The sequence below is a fragment of the Lampris incognitus genome, chromosome 15 (genome assembly GCF_029633865.1).
Source record: "Lampris incognitus isolate fLamInc1 chromosome 15, fLamInc1.hap2, whole genome shotgun sequence".
Classification (NCBI taxonomy): Eukaryota; Metazoa; Chordata; class Actinopteri; order Lampriformes; family Lampridae; genus Lampris; species Lampris incognitus.
Window position 1 is genome coordinate 27,258,148 of NC_079225.1, and position 23,531 is coordinate 27,281,678.

Genomic DNA, 23,531 nt, shown 5'->3' on the forward strand with positions numbered 1-23,531 from the left:
GAAACGAGCCAAGGGCCATTACCTCTTCTTTAAGACGTGTGAACACCTTAATCTACTGGAGAAAGACTATTTTGGTCTAACCTACAAAGACAGCCACGAACAGAGGGTATGTATAAAAATGTGAACAAGCACGTGTGCATACAAACACATGCGTAGTGGATCTCAAAATTCTAGAGAGGATTTCAAATTTTCTAGTTTTTCCTGCTCCCAGGCCTTGAATGTATCCCCGTCAAATAGTTTTTTTCTCTCTTGGGTTCAAATAAATTAACTGCCAAAACCAATATAAAAAGAAAATATTCTTTCTATAAAAATATATGAAATGGCAAACTAATAACATCTGGTTTGCAGAAGTAAGAGCTTCTATTCATACACACTCTCATGAATTTCATGTTTCTTTTCTTCTCGCTCTCCCTTTCTTTCTGTCTTTCTCTGTATTGCGTTTCATTTTAGTGTTGGTTGGACCCCACCAAGGAAATCAAGCGACAGATTCGCAGTAAGTAGTGAGACGTGTGAAACGTTAGACAAAATACATATTTTAAAGCACTCCACTCTTTTTTTCCCTCCTCACTTCCTTTTTTGATCCTCCTTTGGCTGAGTTTAAAAGCAGACATTTATACTTAAGTTGCAGCTTTAGAGGAAATTCGGAGTGAAAACATATCATTTTGGCTCCTAAAATGTTATATCATTGTAGAATTGGGAAGTGTGAAGTGTTTATGTTTGGGTGTGTGCGTGCATACCTGCGTCTTTGTGCGGGCGCTCGCTATGTCTGCCTGTCCTCAAGTGAGTTTAATGTATCTGCGCCTCTGTGTTCTTGTGTTCTTGTGTTCTTGTGTGTGTGTGTGCATCAGTATGTATGAGTGCTGCCCTTCCTATGTGTGCCTGTGAACATGTGTATGTTGAATGTATCTGCATGTGTATTGATGTGTGTACATACGTGTGTGTGTGTGCGTGCGCGCGCGTGCGCGCGTGCACATACCATGCAAATGACAGGTTTGGCACCGTGCTGCTCCAGCCTACCCATTACTAAAGCATTGTGGTTCAAAACTGTGCTTTTACTTATTCTAGCATGGTGTTTTTCTTGCATGCTTTCTGGGTTGGGACACAAGAAGTATAAAATGGGTCCCTTGCAAGAATAATGTCCAAAGCTGCAGTCTAGTGTTTTTTTTATGTCATCTGCATGTCATTTCTACTTGATAAAACTTTATCATGTAAATTCTCATAAGTCTTATTCAGAGAGCATTACAGTTCAAGGGAGAGCTCTTGTTGAATTGACATTAGTTTCTCATAACTATTAAATGATTTAGAAAAGTTTTTAGTTATATCACTCTGCGCTTGTGGGTGTACACTAACAAAAACGTCCAATGAATTGGGAGCAAGATTGAGAAAAAACAAATGATCTTCTACCACCAAATGGAAACTCGGCAATGGCATATTGATGTTCAGGTTCTTCTAAAAAAGCCCAGCCATGATTGGCCATCAGTCTAATCGGTCTTCCTCTCCTCACAAAACCCCAGCAGACAGTTCTGTTTCGTGTTGATGTACATCAAATCATGGAAATTCATGGTGCCCTGAATGTCATTTCATGGGACCTTTAATACAAAGAAAGCGTCTGACCCCACAGACATTTTCTCACGATGTGAATGCATGCTAACAATCCACTGTCTGTAAGTGGAACCATAGTTTGTGGGCGAGTTAGATAGACAGGGAGAGAGACAGGAAGCTGGAATCCCTCCAAGCATCCTACATGGTGGGTGCAGGGATCAGCTGAAGCTGCTCAGTGATGTACCACACCTCATGGAGCAAGCTGTAGAGAAGCACGGAGGGCAGTTTAGGGAGCATAAGCAGAGAAGATGGGGGAATATAGTGTGAAATTTGGGAAAATGGAGGCCAGGCTGATAGAGAGTGAAAGAAAAGTTGATATCGCTCATAAAAAAGGCAATGATTACTGAGAAGAAGGTACAGGAGCTGCGGGGAGAGATTTTAACCCATCCAGATCAATTGCTGCAGAGATCAAATTCCAAGTGCCAGTGAGAATGAATCCTCCATCTGATGATATTAATCGTTTGCCCTGAAAGCCAAAGTAACAGGTCTTTATAACGGATCCTGTTTTTTGTTTTTTTGTTTTTTTCTTCAAATGTGACAAGTCGGAATTTTAGAGTGTAAAACATTTAAAAACACAAAAAGATGTCTTCATTTTCAATTTGGGCCATTTTTATATATGGACTAATTTACACTCTTAATGTGCTTTCCATAAGACAATTCAGTGGAACCCAGATACCTGTAAGGTAAAAGGCTATCCATTAAAGCGGTCCCCCAAAAATGTTAACTAACTGTAGTTTGGCAAACTGAAGTGGCTTTTAAGGGAGAGTGTCTTTTTCCAGTTATTATTCAGAAGTTTTTGTACATTTCATAAAAAATTAAACTGGAATACATAGTGTGTTGAAATGTGTGCAGCCAGCAAACCAGAGATTTATCACTAAAAATGAAGATGATTAAAAAAAATGTTGAAGGCAAATTCAAGGCTCAGTTCCTAATCAATCAATCATTTAGGGATTTTTTCTTTTTAGAAATAAAACAAATCTTTACTCTAATATCTGATGAAAAAAAAGGATTTCTCTTAAAGTGTCCACTCCAGTAAATCAGAGAAAAGGTGTGATTTGAAAGTGAAATTGACCCAAGAGCCTCCCAAACCACTTTGTGTTGCCAGCAGAATATATATAGATACCCTTGCTTATTCTCCAGTGTATACACTTTTTTTGGACTATTTGGACTATTTTGGATTGCATGGACCACCCACCCCCTTTGAAACTCTTCCCTCAGGCTGTAGATTTAGAGTATCCTGATTCAAGTGCAATAGGAGTAGAAACTCCTTTGTTCCCTGCGCAATAACTGTGCTTAACCTGCGCAGGTAATTTAGCACTTTAGATATTGCTTTGTTGTATTATTGTGTTCTGTATATAATAATAATAATAATAATCATAATAATCAATAATAATACATTTTATTTAATGGTGCCTTTCATGACATTCAAGGTCACCTTACATCATATACAATAAACAACAAAGCAGTAAAAAAAAAAATCAGTACAGTAGACAATAAAACATGCAATAACCAACAGAGCATAGCTCAGCAAAGACTTAAATCAAGATGCAATTGAAGCAGTTAAAGTGAGTAAGCTAGTTAAAAAGACGGGTTTTAAGAGCAGTTTTGAATTCTGTAATAGAGTCCAGTATGCAGATGTCATGGGGAAGGGAGTTCCAAAGTTTGGGTGCAACATAACAGAAAGCCCTGGCACCCATTGTGCTGAGGTTAATGGCTGATAGTGCCAATAGACCTGCTGAAGAAGACCGCAGGGAGCAAGAGGGAGTTTAAGACTGATGGAGGTCTGTGAGATAAGCAGGGGATAGATTATGAAGCGCTTTTAATGTTAATAATAAAATTTTAAAGTTAATTCATTGCGACAGGAATCCAATGTAATTGAATCAGCAGGGGAGTGATATGTTCAGTGGACTTTGAATGTGTAATAATCTGTGCAGAATTTTAGATGAGTTGAAGTTGGTGAATAGGTTTATTGGAGATGCCTGCCAGGATGACGTTGCAGTTGTCAATATGACCAAAGCATTGACAAAGACTTCCGTGGAGTGTTTTGTTGAAGCAAGGCTTAGTCTGGAGATGTTTTGTAGATGGAAAAATGCAATCTGGGAGACATTGTTTATGTGACTGGAAAAAGAAAGGGTACTGTCCAGGATAACACCAAAGCCCTTAACCTGTGTGGAGACAGGTATGGTGGCTCCAGCAATGGGGAGTGAGCAAATATAAGTTTTCGAGAGTGCAGATTTAATGCCAATGAGGAGTAGCTCAGTTTTGCTACTGTTGAATTTAAGATAATAGTTTGTCATCCATATCTGTAAATCATAGAGACAACAGTTAGGATACTGGATGGAAGAGTAGAAGTAAGCTCAGTGGACACATAAAGCTGTGTATCATCAGCATAACAGAAAATGGATACCAAAGTGCCAGAAAATGTTGTCAAGAGGGAGGAGGTAAATAATAAACAAGAGTTGCCCCAACACTGAACCCTGTGGAAGTCCATGATGAACTATGAAACTTTCTGAGCGGTAATTCTGAATCTGTACAAAATGTGTCGTGTCTGTAAGGTAGGAAGCAAACCACTGATACACAGTGCCCCCAACTCCAATGCTAGCCAGACGATTCATGAGGAGCTAATGGGATATAGTATCAAAGGCTGCGGTGAGGTCAGAGAGGATGAGGATAGAGAATAGATTGGAATCAGCTGTATGAAGGAGGTCATTAGTGATCTTAACCAGGGCTGATTTTGTACTTTGTGTGGGGCGAAGGCCAAATTGGAATTGTTCAAATAGATTGTTGTTGTCAAGGTAGATCTGGAGTTTATATGCAACTACCCTCACAAGAATTTTGGGGATGAATGGTAAATTGGAACTAGGCTGGTAGTTGTTTTGGTCATTGGAGTCTAAACCGGGTTTTCTTTTAGAGTTGGTTTGATGAGGCAACATTCAGTGAAAGGGGAACTGTACCAGTGGACGGAGAGGAGTTGACGATGGAGGTTATCAGGGAGATAATAGAGGGCAGACATATTTTAACTAGGGTTGTGGGAATTGGATCCATGGGACAGGTGGAGATATTGGACTTAGTAATAAGTTCAAAAATGTGATTTTCAGTCAAGAAGACTGAAGTCACATAGAACAATGGATGGGGACAGTGTCATGGTGCTTGCTGATGGTAAGTCAGTCTGCATGATGTTAGCAGAGGCCAGCTGCTCATGAGTTGTACTAATTTTGGACTTGAAAAAAAGCAAAGCACAGTTCATCAGAAAGGTTACTGTTCATATTGGTTTCAGGTGGGTTGCGTAACCTTTTCACTGTGGAGAAGAGAGTTCTAGTATTCTCTGCACCCGTACTAATGATATTTGCATAATAGGATGTTTTAGCTATTGAAAGAGCATTTTGTCATGGAGTATATGATCAGAATACATTTGTTTATGAACAGCAAGTCCAATCTTGGTGTAAAGCTTCTCCAGGCACTGACCTAAAGCCTTAAGCTGATGTAGTTGTGCAGCAGGGTTGTGTAGCAGGAAACAGAATGGGCAAATGAGACAACCCATGTTCTCAGTGGAACTAAAGTATCAAGTGCAGAAGATAAACTATCGTGGTAGTAGTCCATTAGATCCGGGAGTGAGGAGGTGGGAGCAGGAACGGGGTTCGAGGTAATTAAACTGCTGAAATCTTCTGGATTAACGTGTCTAATGTTGTGGTGTGATATGGTACGATGCACCCTTGATTTACTGAGCAGTAGGTTGGTGTTGAATAACACAGCTTTTTGGTCAGAGATGGGTAGTTCAGCAGAGGTGATGTTGTATGGTGTAGTGCTGGAACTGCAAACTAAGTCAAGGATATGACCCTTGGTGTGGGTTGTAAAGTTGACATACTGTGTTAGATCAAAGCAACATAACATTGCTCTAAAATCTTTAGTAAACATATTGCAAGTGTTATCAAAATGAACATTAAAATCCCCCATTAGGATGATAATGCGCTAACGGTGTTTAAAACTGTCGAGAGTTAATGATAAAAATATGTGATGCCTTGGGTAGTCTGTACAGAACAGCAATAATGGTGAATGTAGGTCTATAGAGCTTAACGGCCAGCAGTTCAAAGGAAGATTGATCGGGTATAGAGAGTGACGTTAGTTTTATACGCTCACGATAGATCAGCACAAGGCTGCCTCCTCCGCCTTAAGAACGAGGTTTGCATATGTAAACAAATCCCGGTGGAGTTGGCTGAATTTAGTTGTAGAAAGTCATTCTGTGACTGCCAGGTTTTGTGAGACATAGATAGTCCAGTTTGTGCTCTGTGATGAAGTCATTGACCAGAGGGACTTTGTTGGTGATAGATCGGATATTGTAGAGGGCAAACTTATGATAGGTTTTGTGCATTTTAAAAGCTGATTTAGCTAGCGGAGTTAGCACATTGGCCGGTCTACATGCCAGTCAGAGCTCTTGGAACGACGTTAACCTGCTGACCAGTATGAGCTGACAGTCTCAGCATTGCCACCACCAAAACTGAAGTTACTATGAATAGCCACCATGAATGTACCTTGGATGTTAGAGAAGAATGTCTTGATGGAACTGAAGATCTCTCAGAGGTTTGTAGTGTGACTGAAGTCGGTATAGTTCATCCAGTGAGTATCTCAGTTGGTTAGTAGTGGCAATGGAAGATAGCATGGCAGAAAGTGTGAGCCGTGATGGCATTTTGAGGTTTACCATATTGGATGTATTGGATGTACAGGAAACATTTTTGTACTAGTGTTGTTTTATCTTGTGCACCTGACTGCAAGTCGTTACCCATCTGGGATAATAAAGTGACTGAACTGAACCAAGCAGTCAATACATGGATACAGTTGATCAATCTGTTTGTCTAGCAAGCTTTCTCGCCATGTTTCTATCTATCTTTCTTTCTATCTCTATTTCTTATGCAAGTCTCTATCTCTCTATCTTTTCTCTCTGGTACTCTCACTGTTGCTCACTGTGTCTCTGGCTCCGCCCCTCTCTCTGTCCCTTCTCCCTTTCCCCCTGGGAAGCAGCTGGGGCTGGAAGGATGTGTGTGTGTGTGTGTGTGTGCGCGCGCGCGTGCGCATGCGTGCGTGCATGCATGTGTCTGTGTGTAGTGTGTGTGCCTGTGCGTGGGTATGTATGTTTTTGTCTACTTGGAGTAGGAAAGGGAAATGGTCTTGATGTGATGTCATCTTTTCCCTGATGGAATTTGCCAGATGATGTGATCTCCATCTCTTGTCACATTTAAGAGGAGTGAGAGGGGGATGGGGGGGGATACAGAAAATTAGGGGACATGTACCCATCTCTCTCTCCCCTCATATCTTTTCTGCCACTTCACTATCCTTAGCCAATAAAGGTAAAAAATGCTAAAAGAAAAAAAAAGAAAGAAAGGGAGGAGTTGGAAGGGCATGGCGATATCTCCCTCAGTAGGGCTGGGGCTTGAAACTGGGGCCAAAGTTTTGTAGACTGAATCATGGACTACAAGTGAAAAGCATCCAATGGTACACCAGTGGTGATGCTAATGAAGATAATGTTAGCCCTGGTATCGGAGAATGATAAAAGCTGTGCTAGTGATGATGACGACAGTGGAGATTACAGTAGGGGAGTAGGTTTAGCAAGATTGAGGTTATGCAACGTCACATCAGTTACGTTTGTGCATTCCCATTTGGCTTAGGCCTCATGTTTTCTAAATCTTACCCACCATTGCTTTTTCAAATCTCTCACCTTAAGGGTGTAAATGTGCGTGTGTGCGGTTGAGATCCCAGCTGTAATACCATGGACCGTTGATGGTAACACTGATCTGTAGCATAGTGCAAGAGTACAAGGGGGATCACACACACACACATACACACACACACACACAAATGGGTGGATTGATTAGATGGAAGTAGGATAAAAGAAAGGGTAAGTCCACATCACAACTTGCATCTGTCCTTCATTTGAATACTGTATTTGCCTTCATGTTCCCTTTTTTGCTGTATATCACTATTAAAAATAATTTCTACGCTTGCCCAGCTTCCTTTAATTTTCCTCTCTGTTTCTGTGTCCTCAGGTAACAACTGGCAGTTTGCATTCAATGTTAAATTCTACCCTCCTGATCCCTCACTGCTTACTGAGGACCTTACCAGGTAGTTGGACACTTACGTTTGCATACACTCATTCACATACACAAACACAGACTGACAGTCGCATTTGCACATGCACAAACAGAAACACAGGTACTCATTAGGGATATAGCCGCATAACCATGGGAAAAAAATGATCCTTTTTAAAGAAAAATAAACACAAAGTAAGAAAGATTAATATAAACTAATGAGTGATTCATACGAATGATTGAAAATAATTGCTCATACAACTGAGATATCCATCTCTGAAAGTCAGTATTTCAGCAGAATTCCCTCATCACCAACGGTTTTATGAATGCTATCGTTGAAGCTTTTTTAACCACTCACCCGTTTTTTTACACAATTTACTAATTTGCTGCCTTCCATGTCACTTCCACTGTCTTGTCTGCAGAAGTTGATTTCAGCTTGTGCGTTTTGCCTGTTGTGTACTGAGGTGTAACATTGGTGTAGTTTCTCAGCATCCACCTTCTTGACGTCATACATCACTCTTATAGTAGACTGCATGGTGCCTCCTAGTTGCATCAGAAAATCCATTCATCCATCCATTATCCAAACCGCTTATCCTGCTCTCAGGGTCGCGGGGATGCTGGAGCCTATCCCAGCAGTCATTGGTTGGCAGATGGGGAGACACCCTGGACAGGCTGCCAGACCATCACAGGGCATGTAGTTATATATGTGAATTTGTTAGGTGTAATAATGCTATGGGCGGGGCCTGGGTATAGTTTCCAATTTAATGGCACTATTACCTGTACTTACCTGTACTTATAAATTATTACAATTCTTAAAACCAATTACTTTACCAATTTCATTATTGTCACAATTCTCCAAAATATTGGAAAAACTATTTGCTGCTAGACTAGACAAATTCATGGAGAACTCATCATTCATTTGCATAAGAACAGTGATACAAAAACGCTTTCAACTTTCTCATAAAGGTTCAGTCGTGCCTGAAACTTTCCTAACGGATTGTCAATAGTGCAAGCTGTCAACCCATGCATGCATTCACATTATGCTTTGCATCCCCTTGAAATGTTATTAAAACATTCAAATATCAAATAGGCTTTTACTTGGGAAAAAAAGCCTTCCCTAAAGCTTTCTGAATTCAGCCTGTAAGCAGTGCACATTGCTGAAGGTGAGTAATTCTTAGAATGCACAACAGACTTACAAAGGTCAGCAGGCAGAATGTGGTGTTGTTCACATTGTTACGTCATCCATATGTATACAGGGTATACATCCAGATGCATTCCTTTGCATACACTTGGCCATAGCCTCAGGGCAGAGTGTGTGTGTAATGGAGCGAACAATTGCTCCAATGGTCATCACTAAGGGCCAGTCTAGGACACGTGCTCGCAGTTGCACCCCACAACACATAAAACAATTATAAACTGCTAAAATTAGCAATGTCTGATGTTTCCCCAGCACCATCCATCAAATTACACAGGGTTGCTACGGGGTCTTTAAAAGTCTTAAAAAGCCTAAAATTTGGTAATCAGAATTTTAGGCCTTAAAAAGTCTTAAATTTGATCTAAAATGTGTCTTTTGGTCTTGAATATGATTTTGATAAGTCTTACAAATATAACATTTCTGTATCAGGTTAAATGTGTTTGAGGGAAATGTCCGGGCTGCAACATAAGCAGTACAGTAATGGTTCCGCTCCAATAATCTGCAGTGAAAGAAAACAACATGGAACCAATAGTCATTACTTTGCAGCTCCCTGGTCAATTTATCGGAGAACACCGAACTAGTGTTTTGTGTCTGTATCCTGTAGCATGTGTCATGCTGTCAGTCTGAGCCAAGAGATAAATGAATGCTAAATCTTTAACTTCTGTCTGTTACTTTTCTAACTTCATGGGGAAGCGCAAATTCAACTACAGTGGTTGGAGAAAAGCACGTTTAGTGCTTGGTTGAAACCGGTGGAGGGAAATGTTTTTGAAGCCCGCTGCATCTTATGCAAGAAAACTATTAAACTCAGGACACTGGGGGGTAAAGGCTTTAGAATTGCATGGTCAGTCAGAGAAACACAAGACCCAACTGAAAAGCCAACAACAAATGCCTGCCATCTGTTCAGTGTTCGCCACTGCTGCGGGCGCATCAAGTGCAGCAGCTCCCATAACAACATCAGGGATAATCGACCTCCGGACGACGTTTGGGTCTACACCAACCCTAAAAGCGGAGGTGCTTTGGATGCAAAATACTGTAGCTAAACACCATTCCTACAACACCAATGAGGGCATAGGTGAGCTTTTTAGAAACATGTTCCCGGATTCAGAAATAGCGAAAACATTTGCGTGCGGTGACAAAAACTGCCTACATCACAGAATTTGGTTTAGTGGAATACATCAAGAGAGACCTCGTCTCTAAAGTAAACAACAGTCCGTTTGTTCTCATGTTTGATGAAAGTTTGAACCAGAAAAGCAAAACCAAGCAGCCGTCGATCTACATGTACATTTCTGAGAGGCGGGGTAAGTTCAATCAAGATACCTGGGCTCACACTTTATGGGACATGCAAAAGCACAGGACTTGCTGGAACATGACAGTAAGTATTCAATTTTATTTGTATTTAACATATTTAGTTATTGGTATTTAGACATTCGATTTCAGCAATACTATGAATAACACACACACGCAATACCATAAATAACAGAATAAACTCACACAATTACTTGAACTTGACTCAAAAAAGTATATGGTTGATTTAATAATTTTTATTTCTCAGGAGTGTGTGGACCAACTTGAACTGAGGAGCCTGGTGTCCATCTCAATGGTGGGCCCAATGTTAACAGGAAATTATTTGAACTTTTCCAGCAAGAGTATGCAGAACAGTATGGAGGGGCTCCGCTTGTTGTCATGGGGAGCTGTGGACTCCACACATTACATAATACTTTCAAATGTGACTTCTCCATGTGGCAGCTGGACAGGCTGCTGAAGGCAGTGCACACATTGTTCCACAACGTGCCAGCAAGAAGGGAAGATTACACTGCTGTAGCCGAATCTACAGTCTTCCCTTTGTCGTTCTGTGGCCACCGATGGATGGAAAACCTACCTGTGGTGGAGAGGGCTTTTGCAGTCTGGCCATCACTGCTCCAGTACATGGATGCAGTGAGAACCAAGAAACTCCCAAACCCAGGAACAGCATCCTTTGACACCATTGCAGCAGCCCTGACGGATCCACTCATCTTGACCAAACTGCAGTTCTCTAAGGCTGTTGCCAGGACCTTCAATCCCTTTTTGAAGAAGTACCAAACAGACGGGCCAGTGATGCCATTCCTCTGCAAAGACTTGGCTGAGTTGACCAAGGTAATGATTTATAAGGGTAGCACTGCACATTATCATTACAATACTCTTGTCACCCCTGATTAGGCCTAATTGATTTGTACACTGCGTTGATGATATGGGGTTTATGATAAGTAATGTGTAAAAAAAAAATATAGGTACATTTTGCAACCTTTGTTCATGCATTATAATTATGATAATGCAACTTTAGATAAAAGTGGATACAGGGGACTTGCATTTACTTTTGAGTTTGTTTGTTGACAGAGTCTACTTAGACGCTTTATCAAGAGAGAGCTTCTCCAGGACGTCACTACACTTCAACTGACCAGACTGGATGTTGCAGACAAGAAGAACTGGCTCTGCCCACAGGACATTGACATTGGCTTGGGTGCTGAGTCTATCCTCAAGGTAGCGTGATAATTTGAAATGATCATTTTACAAATTATGGGAAGGATGTAAGCAGCAAATGTCATTTAGTTCTGTGTACTATTTACGGCCTATTATCCCCCTCTCCAGAGCACCAAATGTGTAGAGCCCACCGTCCTTGAGTTTAGAAGGGACTGAATGCAGGGACTGTCAAATATTGTCGGCAAACTGCAGGAGAAGAGCCCCGTCAAATATCCAACGGTTAGGCAGATGGCATGTCTGGACCCCCATTTAAGGTACAGAGACACAGACAGGTGCAAGAGACAGAGGAAATGGCTTGTTCAAAGGTTTCTGCAGGACAAGCAGCTGACTGGAGGTGTTTCTGCTGGTAGGAATAGTTCTGAAATAGGCTTTTACAACTTGCACACCATTGTAACCTGATGTAGTTTCAACCCCATTATTTTGTTCACCATTATAACCAATACATAACCATTCTGATTGTTGATGTAATGTAATGACTTATCAATATATTTTTCTTCACTTTTCTCTTTTGTCTGTTTTATTACAGCTGATGTCATTCTCCAACAGTTTGATGCCTTCTTGTCCCTTGAGAACAGAAGTGAGGAGTTCCTCTCCTTCCCACCCATGCAGAAGAGGCTGGACATCTTTCTGTGTGATTTCCTCATCAAGCCCTATCCTGAGCTCTGGGTTTTTTGTTAGAGGCTGCTCATCTTATCCCATTGTCAAGCCTCTGTGGAGAGAGGCTTTTCTGTAAACAAGACGGTAGAGACTTGCAATATGAACGAGGACACTGTTGCTCACAGGCTTGTATGCGACTATGTCACTCTGCACGGAGGTGTTACCAAGGTCCCACTCACTAAAGAGCTCCTGAATTCTGTGGCATCAGCCAGGTCCAGGTACCGTGTCCACCTCGATCAGGAGAGAAGGAAGAAGGAGCTTGAAGCACAGGGTCAGAAGAGATAGGCTGCAGAGCACCACCTGGAGGAACTGAAAAAGAGAAGGAAAACCATCCTAGAGGTGTCTGAAGGTCTGGCCAGAGATGCAGACAGGTTTGCAGAAGAGGCAAGGGGGCAAAGCTGGCAGCAAAATGGCAGAGCTCATCTCCAAGTCAAATATTCTGAGGAGGGGCCACAAGGAGAAGTTGGCTGAGCTTGAGATCATTGAAAAGGAGATTGTGGCCAAGGGAGAAGAGATCAGAAAATAGCTCTTGTCAGACAGACACACAGAGACAAATACACATACACTCAGGATTCTATAAAATGTGCAGCTGTGTATAGACCAGTGTGTGACTGGCAGATGTAAATGCACACTAACTGTCCCCAAACATCATTCATACCCCCACACATAATCTGTGATCTGTAGGGGGCGCCTGTACTGCAGTTGTTTCTACTGCATGTTCATTGAAAGTATTGTTCTGATGGAACGTGAAGTTGTTCTTGTTGAACGTTAATAAATTTACTTTATTCTTTCATAGTAATTTTCCTTCATTCTTTTTTTCCGTGGAATAGGTCTTAAATTGTATTCAAAGTGGTCTTAAAAAGATCTTAAAAAGTCTTAAATTTAACCTGTTGAAACCTGAAGTAACCCTGTAACAGTGGCTGTGAGATTAATTCTGCTTCAGTCATTTTTTGATTCGAAGATATAAACTTTGTGAGTACACAGCAAAATTGAATCCTGTCCCACTGTTCCTGGTTTACTCACTGAAAATATGCACACATAAGTGTAAACCACTATCCACTGTTTTAGTATTAATATTATAAAATCATCCCATGTTAAACTACAAGGGAAAAGAACTGAATAGGGGGCTATAGAAATAGTCTGATCAAGAGTCCTTTACGTCAGTGGTTTAATGTCTTTTTATCTAATGAGCCGACCAATGACTTGTTACATGTGAAGATGTTGCCTTGTCTTACATCACATCTCACTTCACTGTCTCTCTGCTAGGTACCTGTTATGCCTCCAGCTCCGTGAAGATGTGGCGTCAGGTCGACTACCCTGCTCATTTGTCACTCACGCTCTGCTGGGGTCATACACACTGCAGGTGTGTGTGTGTGTGTGTGTGTGTGTGTGTGTGTGTGTGTGTGTGTGTGTGTGTGTGTGTGTGTGTGTGTATGTATCTGCACATTTGTGTTTATGCATACCCTGTCAGTTGTTTTTTTGTGCATGTGTGAGTATGAATACAAGTATACGAGTATACGTATATGTATGTAAGTGTGTGTGTGTGTGTGTGTGTATGTGTGTGTGTATGTGCTCACGTGCACATTTGTGTGTATAAATATCTCAGCCTACTGTATTTTGATGGATTGTAGGCAGAGTTTGGCGACTATGAGCCTGACCAACCTCGGCCTCTGGACAGCATCAGTCAGCTGACCTTCGCACCCAATCAGAACAAAGAGATGGAGGAGAAGATTCTAGAGCTCCACAAGTCCCACAGGTCAGGAGTCACATGTGTAGGTGGTGTTTAGGGTGTAAAGACCATTTAAGATAATTTTTGTCATTTTTGGATGGAACCAATAGATATGCACAGTATCTGGACAAACATGGTCTTATGTTTGCTTGGAATCAGCTTTCTCAATTACTAATTTTTGCATATATTCATGCTAACTTGTTTAATACCCATGCAATTCTGAGAAACGGGTGTTTGTTGTCCTGCGTTACACTCACATGTTGATTGATTGAAACCATAAAACAAAATCTTGTACACGGAAACATTGATCCAACATATATTTATAGTTTGTAAAAGATTTGTTAATATCAGTAATGTTTGTAAAGGCTAGTATGAAAAAATACCTTATTTTGGGTTGTTGTAACGATAAAAAGTAAAACCTGTTTCAAAATGTCCTAAAATTGTATATGGCCATGTTTTTCATCCAGATATATTTTTCTTTATATTCTCAGGGGATTGACACCAGCACTGGCAGATACCCAATTTCTAGAAAATGCCAAGAAACTTTCCATGTATGGCGTGGACTTGCACCATGCTAAGGTAACACGTAACTATAGTTGCGTAGTTGAGAAACTTTGTGAGTGTTTATGTGTGTGTGTGTGTGTGTGTGTGTGTGTGTGTGTGTGTGTGTGTGTGTGTGTGTGTATGTATGGGTGTGTCTCTCTCTCTGCAGCTAATCTCACAAACTACTGCGGGTGGGAAGCCAGATGTGGGTATGTGTCCTGGTCACTGCACTAGCGCCTCCTCTGGTTGGTCGGGGTGCCTGTTTGGGGGGGAGGGGGAACTGGGGGGAATAGCGTGATCCTCCCATGTGCTACATCTTCCTGGCGAAACTCCTCACTGTCAGGTGAAAAGCGGCTGGCGAAACCACATGTATCGGAGGAGGCATGTGGTAGTCTGCAGCCCTCCCTGGATCAGCAGAGGGGGTGGAGCAGCAACTGGGATGGTTTGGAAGAGTAGGGTAATTGGCCGGATACAACTGGGGGAAAAATCCAACAAAAAAAAAAGCGTGCACATGCATAACTCACATCTATGGTTGAGTCAGATCGCACAGCAATAGTGTCAAAACCAAAAAATTATGTATTCAGGTACGAGTCTAGAAAATAAACGAGAAGTAGATCGTATTTCGTAAGCCAGCAAATCATTCACTGCTGATCTCAGCATAGGAGAACTGGAGGAACACTGGATGAACCGAAAATAATTTGCCTTATTCGCCTCACTGCCATGCAGCAGTGCCGTAGTCTCCAATGTTAAAACTCCACTATAAAAATACAATTTCAAGAAAAGGATTAATTGGTCACAGCTAGAAATCAGCTCTGTAGCTAGAGTAAAACCTGTCCCATGGCTGAGCTGTTTTCTTACTGGTGTTTTATGAATGAACGTCAATCAGCTGAGTAGCCATTCAACTATATTCATTTTATATCATGATATTGTGGCAGGATGAGGAAAAACACAGGAGACCAAGGCGAGTTTGATGTTTATTCCTCAACTCCAAAAAACCAACTGCAGCAGGAACAACCCTGCACCGGCGAGCCCGGGAACGTAAACCACGCCCCCAGCTCACAGTCCTGCTGGGTGAGAGGCATAGCCCCTTGTGTCCGCCACAATATAATATATATATTTATATATATTATATCATGTTGCCTCAAGTGAAGGAGTTCAAGTATCTCAGGGTCTTGTTCACGAGTAAGGGTAGGATGGAGCGGTAGATTGACAGGCAGATTGGTGCAGCATCAGCAGTAATGCGGACATTGTACCGGACCACTGTGGTGAAGAAGGAGCTGAGCCGGGAGGTAAAGCTCTCAATTTACCAGTCAATCTTCGTTCCAATCCTCACCTGTGGTCATGAGCTTTGGGTAGTGACCGAAAGAGTGAGATCGCGGATACAAGCGGCTGAAATGAGTTTCCTCTGTAGGGTGTCTGGGCTCAGCCTTAGAGATAGGGTGAGGAGCTCAGACATCCGGAGGGAGCTTGGAGTAGAGCCACTGCTCCTTCACATCGAAAGGAGCCAGTTGAGGTGGTTCGGGCATCTGATTAGGATGCCTCCGGGGTGCCTTCCTTTGGAGGTTTACTGAGCACGGCCAACTGGGAGGCAACCCCGGGGTAGACCCAGAACTCGCTGGAGGGACTACATGTCCAATCTGGCCTGGGAACACCTTGGGATTCCCCAGGAGGAGCTGGAGGGCGTTGCTGGGGAGAGGGACGTCTGGAGTGCCCTACTTAGCTTGCTGCCACCGCGACCCGATCCCGGAGAAGCGGCTGAAGATGAGATGAGATGAGATGAGATATCATGAAACCTGCGACAGTTAATCACATTTGAAGTCTTTTAGTAAGGGCTTTGACATTATGATAGACTGATCTCCGTCATGTCATGTCATGTCGTGTCATGTCATGTCAGACTTGGTCCCATTCATGTGAGGGTCCTCCAAGGAGGTTGCACATCCACAGACCGACAGGCAAATCGTTATTATTAGGTAGATTTTTTTAGTTTGAGTGCTGAACATTAACAACTTTTTTTTCCACATTTCCCGTTCAATCGACTTGGGTGCTGTGCAAGTCTTATAATGGCAGGAAAACACTGGTTTTTCTGTCCGTGTGTGTATGTATTTTCCCCTTCTCCCGCGAGATGAAAAAAAGGGTGGTTTGTCGCAAAGCTCGAACACCAGAGAAGGGGAGATAACGTACGCCTGGTGAAGATCTGCTCTCTACTGCGTGCACCCCTCTAGTTATTTTTTGTTGTCTTGTTCTGCTATGTGTGTGTTGTGTGTGGGAACTAGTCGAGTAGTGAAAAGGCTTAAAAAGAGCTACTAAGGGAAAACAGTCCCCCTCATTATGACCAGTAAAACAGGAGACTATAACTGCACTTAAAAATAAAACCTCTCAAAACTGGTGCCCCAGAGGTTGTTTTGTGGTCTTTTATGGTTCTGTTGCCCTGTGTAGATAAATGGGTGAAGTGTGAAGTAGTTAGAACTACTACTACCATCATGGGTAGGTTATTTCACTAACAGTGCCCAGCTGTTAGGGTGTATTACTGAGTGGAGAGAAAAAGCTGTAATCCTGCTCTGGTCTGATTTTCATGCCAGGGGACACCCCTATTAAATATGGAGACACTTGTGACATTTTTGCAGCTTTGGATAAAGCCTGCACCAGGGGGGCATTTGCTTTCCTTTTATTCCAAATCTGCTCTTCGATTGTCACATTTCTGGTGTGCTGGGCAGCACAAATGAACTGATCTAAAATGTAGGATAAAAAGGAGGTCATGTGACTTTGGTCCTATAAGGACCCAGGAATTCTTTCTCGTTGGGCTTTTTTCACACTAGCAGAAGTTCTAAAATGAACTCTGGTGTACATATACTGTGCTGTGTCTCCTCTCCACTCATCGCCTGTCCTCTCCTCTCCTCTCCTCTCTTCTCCTTTCCTGTCCTCTCCTCTCCTCTCTCCTCCTTTCCTGTCCTCTCCTCTCCATTGTTGATGTTGAAGAATTTATGAGCTTAGCTTTGATGTGGGGGGTGAATGTGTGTGACTTTTTATTTCTCAATGCATATTTGTGTGCACATCTGCATGTGTGTGTGTGTGTGTGCGTGTGCGTGTGTGTGCGCGCGTGCATGTGTGTGTCTCAGCTGTACAAACACAATCAGCAGAGCAGGGAGGCCATTACTATGGGAACTGCTTGTCCCTCTCCCAGGGATACAGGGTCAACAAGGGTATGTGTGTGTGTGTGTGTGTGTGTGTGTGTGTGTGTGTGTGTGTGTGTGTGTGTGTGTGTGTGTGTGTGTGTGCGTGAGTGAGTGAGTGTGTCTCTCTGTCTGCGCATGTATGTGTATGCATGAGAAAAAGAGACAGACTGGGTACGTGTGCAAGAACAAGACAGAGAAAGGGGCAAGTTATGCATGAGAGAAATAGAAGGATAGGGTCTGTGAGATTGAAAAGAGAGAGACACAGTGATAGGAGAGAGACAGAGAAGTCATTCCCCTCTTTAAGGGTATGCTCTGCTTATTCAGCAACAGAAGGGGGGAGTCAATAAAGACAGCATTTAAAATGCGCACACACACACACACACAGGTAACTGTTGGAGTTATGTCAAAGGAATGCAAAAGCAATTTTCTCACTAGATCAAAAAGTAAGACAACTCGGGTCCGCGGTGGTGTAGTGGTCTAAGCATCGGCTTTATGTTGATGCAGTTGCCCCCTGGGGACCGGGGTTCGCGCCCCAGTCTCGTCAGATCCGACTATGGCCAGACTCGATGAAGCAGCAATAATTGGCAACGCTGTCTTCGGGAGGGGGGCGGAGTCAGCTTGTGTTCGTTACATGAATGCGTCTCTGTGTGGTTCGGTCTGGAGTCGCCTTGTCACGAAAGTGGCGAGGCATCTCCTTCGAGACTGCCGGCCGGAGAGATGCAGTTGGCAAATGCATGCAGTACGAGGGCGGGTGTTTGAACTAAAATAGGGATCGATTGGCCACTAAATTGGGAGAAAAAAGGGAAAAATCAGAAATAAATTAAAAAGTAAGACAACTTTATTGGGGTTGTAGCAATGATATTGAAATAAACTGGCACGTGTGTCGTCTACTGTGATGTCATCATTGTGGTATTTGTGTGATATGTTTAGTTCACTCCCTGGTGTTCCACAGTAATCTACTCTGGCCTACACCTTGGATAGCTGCATTAGAGTTGGTGTACTGGTCATGCAGATGAGCACTGCTGCACACGTGCACACTCAGTGAGGCCAAGAGAGCTGGACCTCATTACAGGAGTCGCTGGCATTATTACATTTATTGGGGTTGTTCAGTTTTATGACAAATTCAAATGAGTTACTCTACACCGCTACATATTTAGGTCTTCCGACACGGAGGTAACTGTTTCATAGTGCTTACTATCAAACATACCAATTGTTACTTTACTATTATAGTAAAATAAGACAATACACTCCACAACCGCTAAATGATTTTTGTTTACATTCTGAAACCCTTGAAAGCTCTGAGTAACCTGTCACTAGCCCTTGCTTGTGTTTTCGGTTTAAATGTGAACATGTGTTCAGCGGTTCCCTGTGTGGTAACAGCATAGGGATAAAAGCTCAGCCAATTGATTGCTTGCTAATAGCATGAAAAGGCTGCGTTTGTGTGTCACAGTAAAAGCGTCCATTATCTACTACATCAGCCATTAGCCTACACATTTTCCCCTTGTTAGTTTCCGGCTGTAATCGATGCTTTCTGTGGATCACTTGGTGGTTCTTTTTTTTTTTTTGTTCTTTCTTCATTTCTTTCTTTCTCTGTCTCTCTGTCTCTGTCTGTCTGTCTGTCTCTGTCTGTCTCTCTCTGTCTCTCTCCCCCTCAGTATGTGTGGGTGCGTGGGGGGCTGAAATTCATTTTTCAAAATGGGGAGGGGAATTCCCCCCCTTAAATGCCTCACATGGGGGGGGCATACACTTTTGGGGGGGATACTGCTTGTGAGCTTAACTCCAGGGCTTACTGTGTCCTATTCTTACCGAAAATTGCATTTTCTCGCTCTCCTCCAATTTAAGGGGTTCTCTGAACTGTATACGTAGTTGTCATATGTCTCGTCCTCTTTTTTTTAATTGGCTGATAAAAGGCGCAGCACCATATATTTACAAATTGAGTAGCTCATTTCTCTGTTGTTAAATTTGAGCCACAGATATATTCTGAGCCAGTTAGCTTGAAACTTGTCTTTTGACTGCTGCTTCACCTTAGTAGCATTACGGTTACCTGTCTGAGGATGCTGAGGATCAACGCTGTTAATGTTGACATCACCGGTGCCACCGTTTGTGCTATTCCTTTCAGTGTCCGGTGGTTTTTTCTGAGCAGGTTCTACTTCAGATGATGTGGATTTACGTTTTAACCAGCGGTCCATATTTGCTTGCCTTCAAGTTCATATCATTGAAACCATGAAATTTGTTTGAGTCCTACGGCCGATGTTACACGTAAAACTTTTTTCACGCAACTTTGTTGTGTTTATGACTTGTGAGTTGCATAATGTTTGTGCAACTAAACAGTTACACTAAGCATTTCAAATGCCATCAAAACTATGCAACAGCCAGTGAGGTTAGTCAGAATGATATAAATAGAATGTCTGTTGAGTAGTTGTTAAATATTAATCTTACTTTCTTGTGTATTTAAGATTTAATTACATTTCTAATCAGCCTGCAGTTTGCAGCTAAGAAGAGAGCGGACACACATTTTAGATGGCATTAAGACAAAAGTGCTGTATGCCCTTAATTTGAGCTGGCAGAGCTGTTTGAATTAACCAATGTTTTTCTTAAATAGAAAATGTCCTTGTGGCATGGGGGCGCTGGGTGGCATGGCGGTCTATTCCGTTGCCTACCAACATGGGGATTGCCGGTTTGAATCCCTGTGTTACCTCCGGCTTGTTCGGGCGTCCCTACAGACACAATTGGCCGTGTCTGTGGGTGGGAAGCCGGATGTGGGTATGTGTCCTGGTTCCTGCACTAGTGCCTCCTCTGGTCGGTCGGGGCACCTGTTCAGGGTGGAGGGGGAACTGGAGGGAATAGCATGATCCTCCCACATGCTATGTCCCCCTGGTGAAACTCCTCACTGTCAGGTGAAAAGAAGCGGCTGGTGACTCCACATGTAACGGGGGAGGCATGTGGTAGTCTGCAGCCCTCCCCGGCTTGGCAGAGGCGGTGGAGAAGCGACCGGGATGGCTCGGAAGAATTGGGTAGTTGGCCGGATACAATTGGAGAGAAAAACGGGGAAAAATCGAAAAAGAAAAAGAAGAATATGTCCTTGTCATGGACATTACAGTTTAAACAAACTTCCTTGTCTAAGATCCATGTTAGGAGATGTCCCTCTCTCACGATTTTAACATCGGGTTTTGAAAGGCCGACAGAACAGAACTGGTCAGATATGCGGAGTGACGTGACATGGAACAACAGGTATGCTCTGACTGATTGTTGCATGAACCTTGTTGCATCAAGGTGAAACAGTTTCAACTTGGTGCAACTAAGTTTCTCACAACTTCTCAGTTAATTCCAAGGACTGATACTCAATGCAACTTTGACGAAACTCAGTTGCACGTGACTAAGTTGCGTGAAAAAGTTTCATGTGTAACGTCGGCCTGCTGTCTGTATATGCCAGCAAGTGATGCTGCAACAGCAGAGGGGGCTTGTAGCCTTGTAGAGGGAGAGGGCCCGCATCAGTGTGGTGTCCAGGCCGGAAGTCGGTCCGTCTGATGCGTCACTTCTAGCCAGTCCGTCCCACATACCACACCGGTGCAAATGTTGGCTGAACAACAAACACCGCTGTCAGTGTTTGCAGGAATTTCCTGCATTATCAGTGCTAGACTTGCAGGAATCAATGAAATTATGCACAATACCCACAATCCTGCACTGAAATGCAGGCCCTGGTGTGTGTGAGTGTGTGTGTGTGTGTCTGTGTGTCTGTGTGTGTGTGTGTGTTCCTAATGCGTGTTTTTGGTGTGAGTGTGCATTTGCTAATTGAGTTTCTATTGAGCTAAAACAGGTTTAGTGAATATCCAGCTCCGGACTCAGCGGATTATGCCAGGATTATAATAGAGTATATTTCCAATAACACGGATAGCGGAAGTCGTATATAAGATGTTGTAAGAGTGGTATGTGTTATCTTAAGACGGTCATGGGACCCAAGTAAGGTTTAAAAAAAAACTTTGTTTCTACTTTTTTTGATGCCATTATCACTTGATACCAAATCCATCAATAGGTAGGATTTAATTGGATATCACATTTTCGACTAGGGCTGGGCGATGTAGCGGAAAAATTCATCACAATAAAATGTTTCATTTCAGTTGATATTGATAATTATTGATCATTTTAATTACCTATTTTTAATGAAGACCAGGTGAAAAAAGGTTGAACTTAACCATTTTATTTTGAATTCAACCGCTACAGTATTCTGATATCGGTCAGATTAAAAAACAAAACAAAACAACAAAACACTGGCAAGCTGACCGGTCCTTTTTATCAGCAGTTTCCTTACCATCTGCACTCATGTTCTCCCTCCATGCTGTTTCTGTTGTGTCACATGTGGATGGTGCAACCGAACAGCATACCTGTTAAATGACTGGCTGTTTGTGTGTCACTCGTAGCACACTCCTTTGTCAAGGGATATGATGGCGGTTTGCATTTCTTTCTGAGTGCCTGTCTTTTTTCTTTTTGGGGGGGGTTCCGCCTTTTTCTCCCCAATTGTACCCAGCCAATTACCCCAATCTTCCAAGCCATTCTGGTCGCTCCTTCACCCCCTCTGCCAATCCGGGGACGGCTGCAGACTACCACATGCTTCCTCTGATACATGTGGAGTCGCCAGCCACTTCTTTTCACCTGACAGTGAAGAGTTTCACCAGGAGGACGTAGCGCATGGGAGGATAACACTAGTCCCCCCTAGGTCCCCCCCCCAAACAGGCGCCCCCATCGACCAGAGGAGGCGCTACTGCAGCGACCAGGACACATACCCACATCCAACTTCCCACCCGCAGACACAGCCAATTGTGTCTGTAGGGACACCCGACCAAGCCGGAGGTAACACGGGGATTCGAACCGGTGTTCCCCATGTTGGTAAGACGGAATAGACCGCTACGCTACCCGGACGCCTGGTTTTCATTTGTTCTTAATGTTGCGAGAGTGTATGTGGCCGCCTATAGAAAAAGCACTCCCGGCACACCCACCAGCACTTTTCTGCCAGAGAAAAATGCTACATGGACTCACACTGTGTGAGTCCATGTAGTTTCACTAATGCATTGAAGTGAAACTACTGAATCTTCTGTCAAACAATTTTCTTACTGCTGTTGATGAAGTGTTTATCGTTGGTATATATCGCTATAGTTTTGTCACCCAGGCCCATTACGTTCAGCCATAGGAATTGTCCAATTAGATTAATAGAGAGAATATGCAAATGTCACAGAAGACATTTGCCCTCTGATAGAAAGTGGTCATAATGTGGACTCAAACCGGTTACTTTTAACCGTGTATGTATGTTTGTGTGTCTGTGTGTCTGTGTGTTTGTCACAGGATTCAGAGGGCGTAGACATCATGCTAGGTGTGTGTGCCAACGGCCTCCTGGTGTACAAAGACCGACTTCGGATTAACCGTTTTGCCTGGCCTAAAATCCTCAAGATTTCCTACAAGAGGAACAACTTTTACATTAAGATAAGACCAGGAGAGGTACGTACACACACTTTAGTCAACACTTGCAGAATCATGCTACGAGTTGGAGGTACGGGTTACGTTAAGAAGAGTGTGCTGCCCTCAAAAAGCTTAATGGTAACTATACTACTAAAGCTAAACTGATTTTTGTGTTTTACATGTCAAAGGTCATAGCTACGTTTACGTCATATTGGACATAATTTTTGTTGATAGGACATCTGTCAAACTATATGCTTCACTCTTACCAATAGTGCTGTAACTGGGTAAAAAGAAGTATTTTGTTGTTCCTAATCTGTGTAGGACAGTCCAATAATACTATATTCACTCTCTTTTTGGTGTTTTTTCTGCCGATGGTTACGCAAACATTGTCATCATTGTTGTTTACAAGTTGGTATTTCTTTGGTAGACAGAGCAGTTTGAGAGTACGGTGGGATTCAAACTCCCAAATCATCGATCCGCCAAAAGACTGTGGAAAGTCTGCGTGGAGAATCACAGCTTCTTCAGGTACAAACAAAGAGAAATACAAACACACACAGATACATGTCTTTTGGCTTGTCTTGTGC

The 23,531-nt window shown here is 42.7% G+C and overlaps 2 protein-coding genes across 6 annotated transcripts in view; both read left to right on the forward strand.

The window, feature by feature from the left end:
* epb41l2 (erythrocyte membrane protein band 4.1 like 2) overlaps positions 1–23,531 on the forward strand; it is a 79,056-nt gene that overhangs the window by 28,479 nt on the left and 27,046 nt on the right. For all 3 annotated transcript variants that reach the window (XM_056295068.1, XM_056295070.1, XM_056295069.1), the window contains exons 5-12: positions 2–106; positions 451–493; positions 7,641–7,716; positions 13,318–13,414; positions 13,683–13,807; positions 14,272–14,359; positions 22,834–22,986; positions 23,375–23,472. In XM_056295068.1, coding sequence (XP_056151043.1) covers positions 2–106; positions 451–493; positions 7,641–7,716; positions 13,318–13,414; positions 13,683–13,807; positions 14,272–14,359; positions 22,834–22,986; positions 23,375–23,472 — 785 coding nt within the window. The remainder of the gene's footprint in view (position 1; positions 107–450; positions 494–7,640; positions 7,717–13,317; positions 13,415–13,682; positions 13,808–14,271; positions 14,360–22,833; positions 22,987–23,374; positions 23,473–23,531) is intronic.
* LOC130125494 (uncharacterized) lies at positions 9,782–12,795 on the forward strand. Of its 3 annotated transcripts, XM_056295071.1 has the most exons (6): positions 9,782–9,949; positions 10,114–10,249; positions 10,430–11,010; positions 11,251–11,394; positions 11,503–11,740; positions 11,921–12,795. In XM_056295071.1, the coding sequence occupies exons 3-5, from the start codon at positions 10,561–10,563 to the stop codon at positions 11,548–11,550; spliced, it is 642 nt and encodes a 213-aa protein (XP_056151046.1). In that variant the 5' UTR covers positions 9,782–9,949; positions 10,114–10,249; positions 10,430–10,560; the 3' UTR covers positions 11,551–11,740; positions 11,921–12,795. The 3 variants fall into 3 exon arrangements, with proteins under 3 accessions (XP_056151046.1, XP_056151048.1, XP_056151049.1); XM_056295073.1 differs by lacking the exon at positions 9,782–9,949 and having other exon boundaries at positions 10,008–10,249; XM_056295074.1 differs by lacking the exons at positions 9,782–9,949; positions 10,114–10,249 and having other exon boundaries at positions 10,322–11,010.

What these genes read in the sequence shown, in the direction of transcription:
- LOC130125494 (XM_056295071.1), top strand. Translation starts at nt 10,561, where the DNA reads ATGGGGAGCTGTGGACTCCACACATTACATAATACTTTCAAATGTGAC. An exon ending in ACTTGGCTGAGTTGACCAAG is followed by an intron (nt 11,011 to 11,250) that starts GTAATGATTTAT and finishes GTTTGTTGACAG; the next exon opens with AGTCTACTTAGACGCTTTAT. An exon ending in GTGCTGAGTCTATCCTCAAG is followed by an intron (nt 11,395 to 11,502) that starts GTAGCGTGATAA and finishes CCCCCTCTCCAG; the next exon opens with AGCACCAAATGTGTAGAGCC.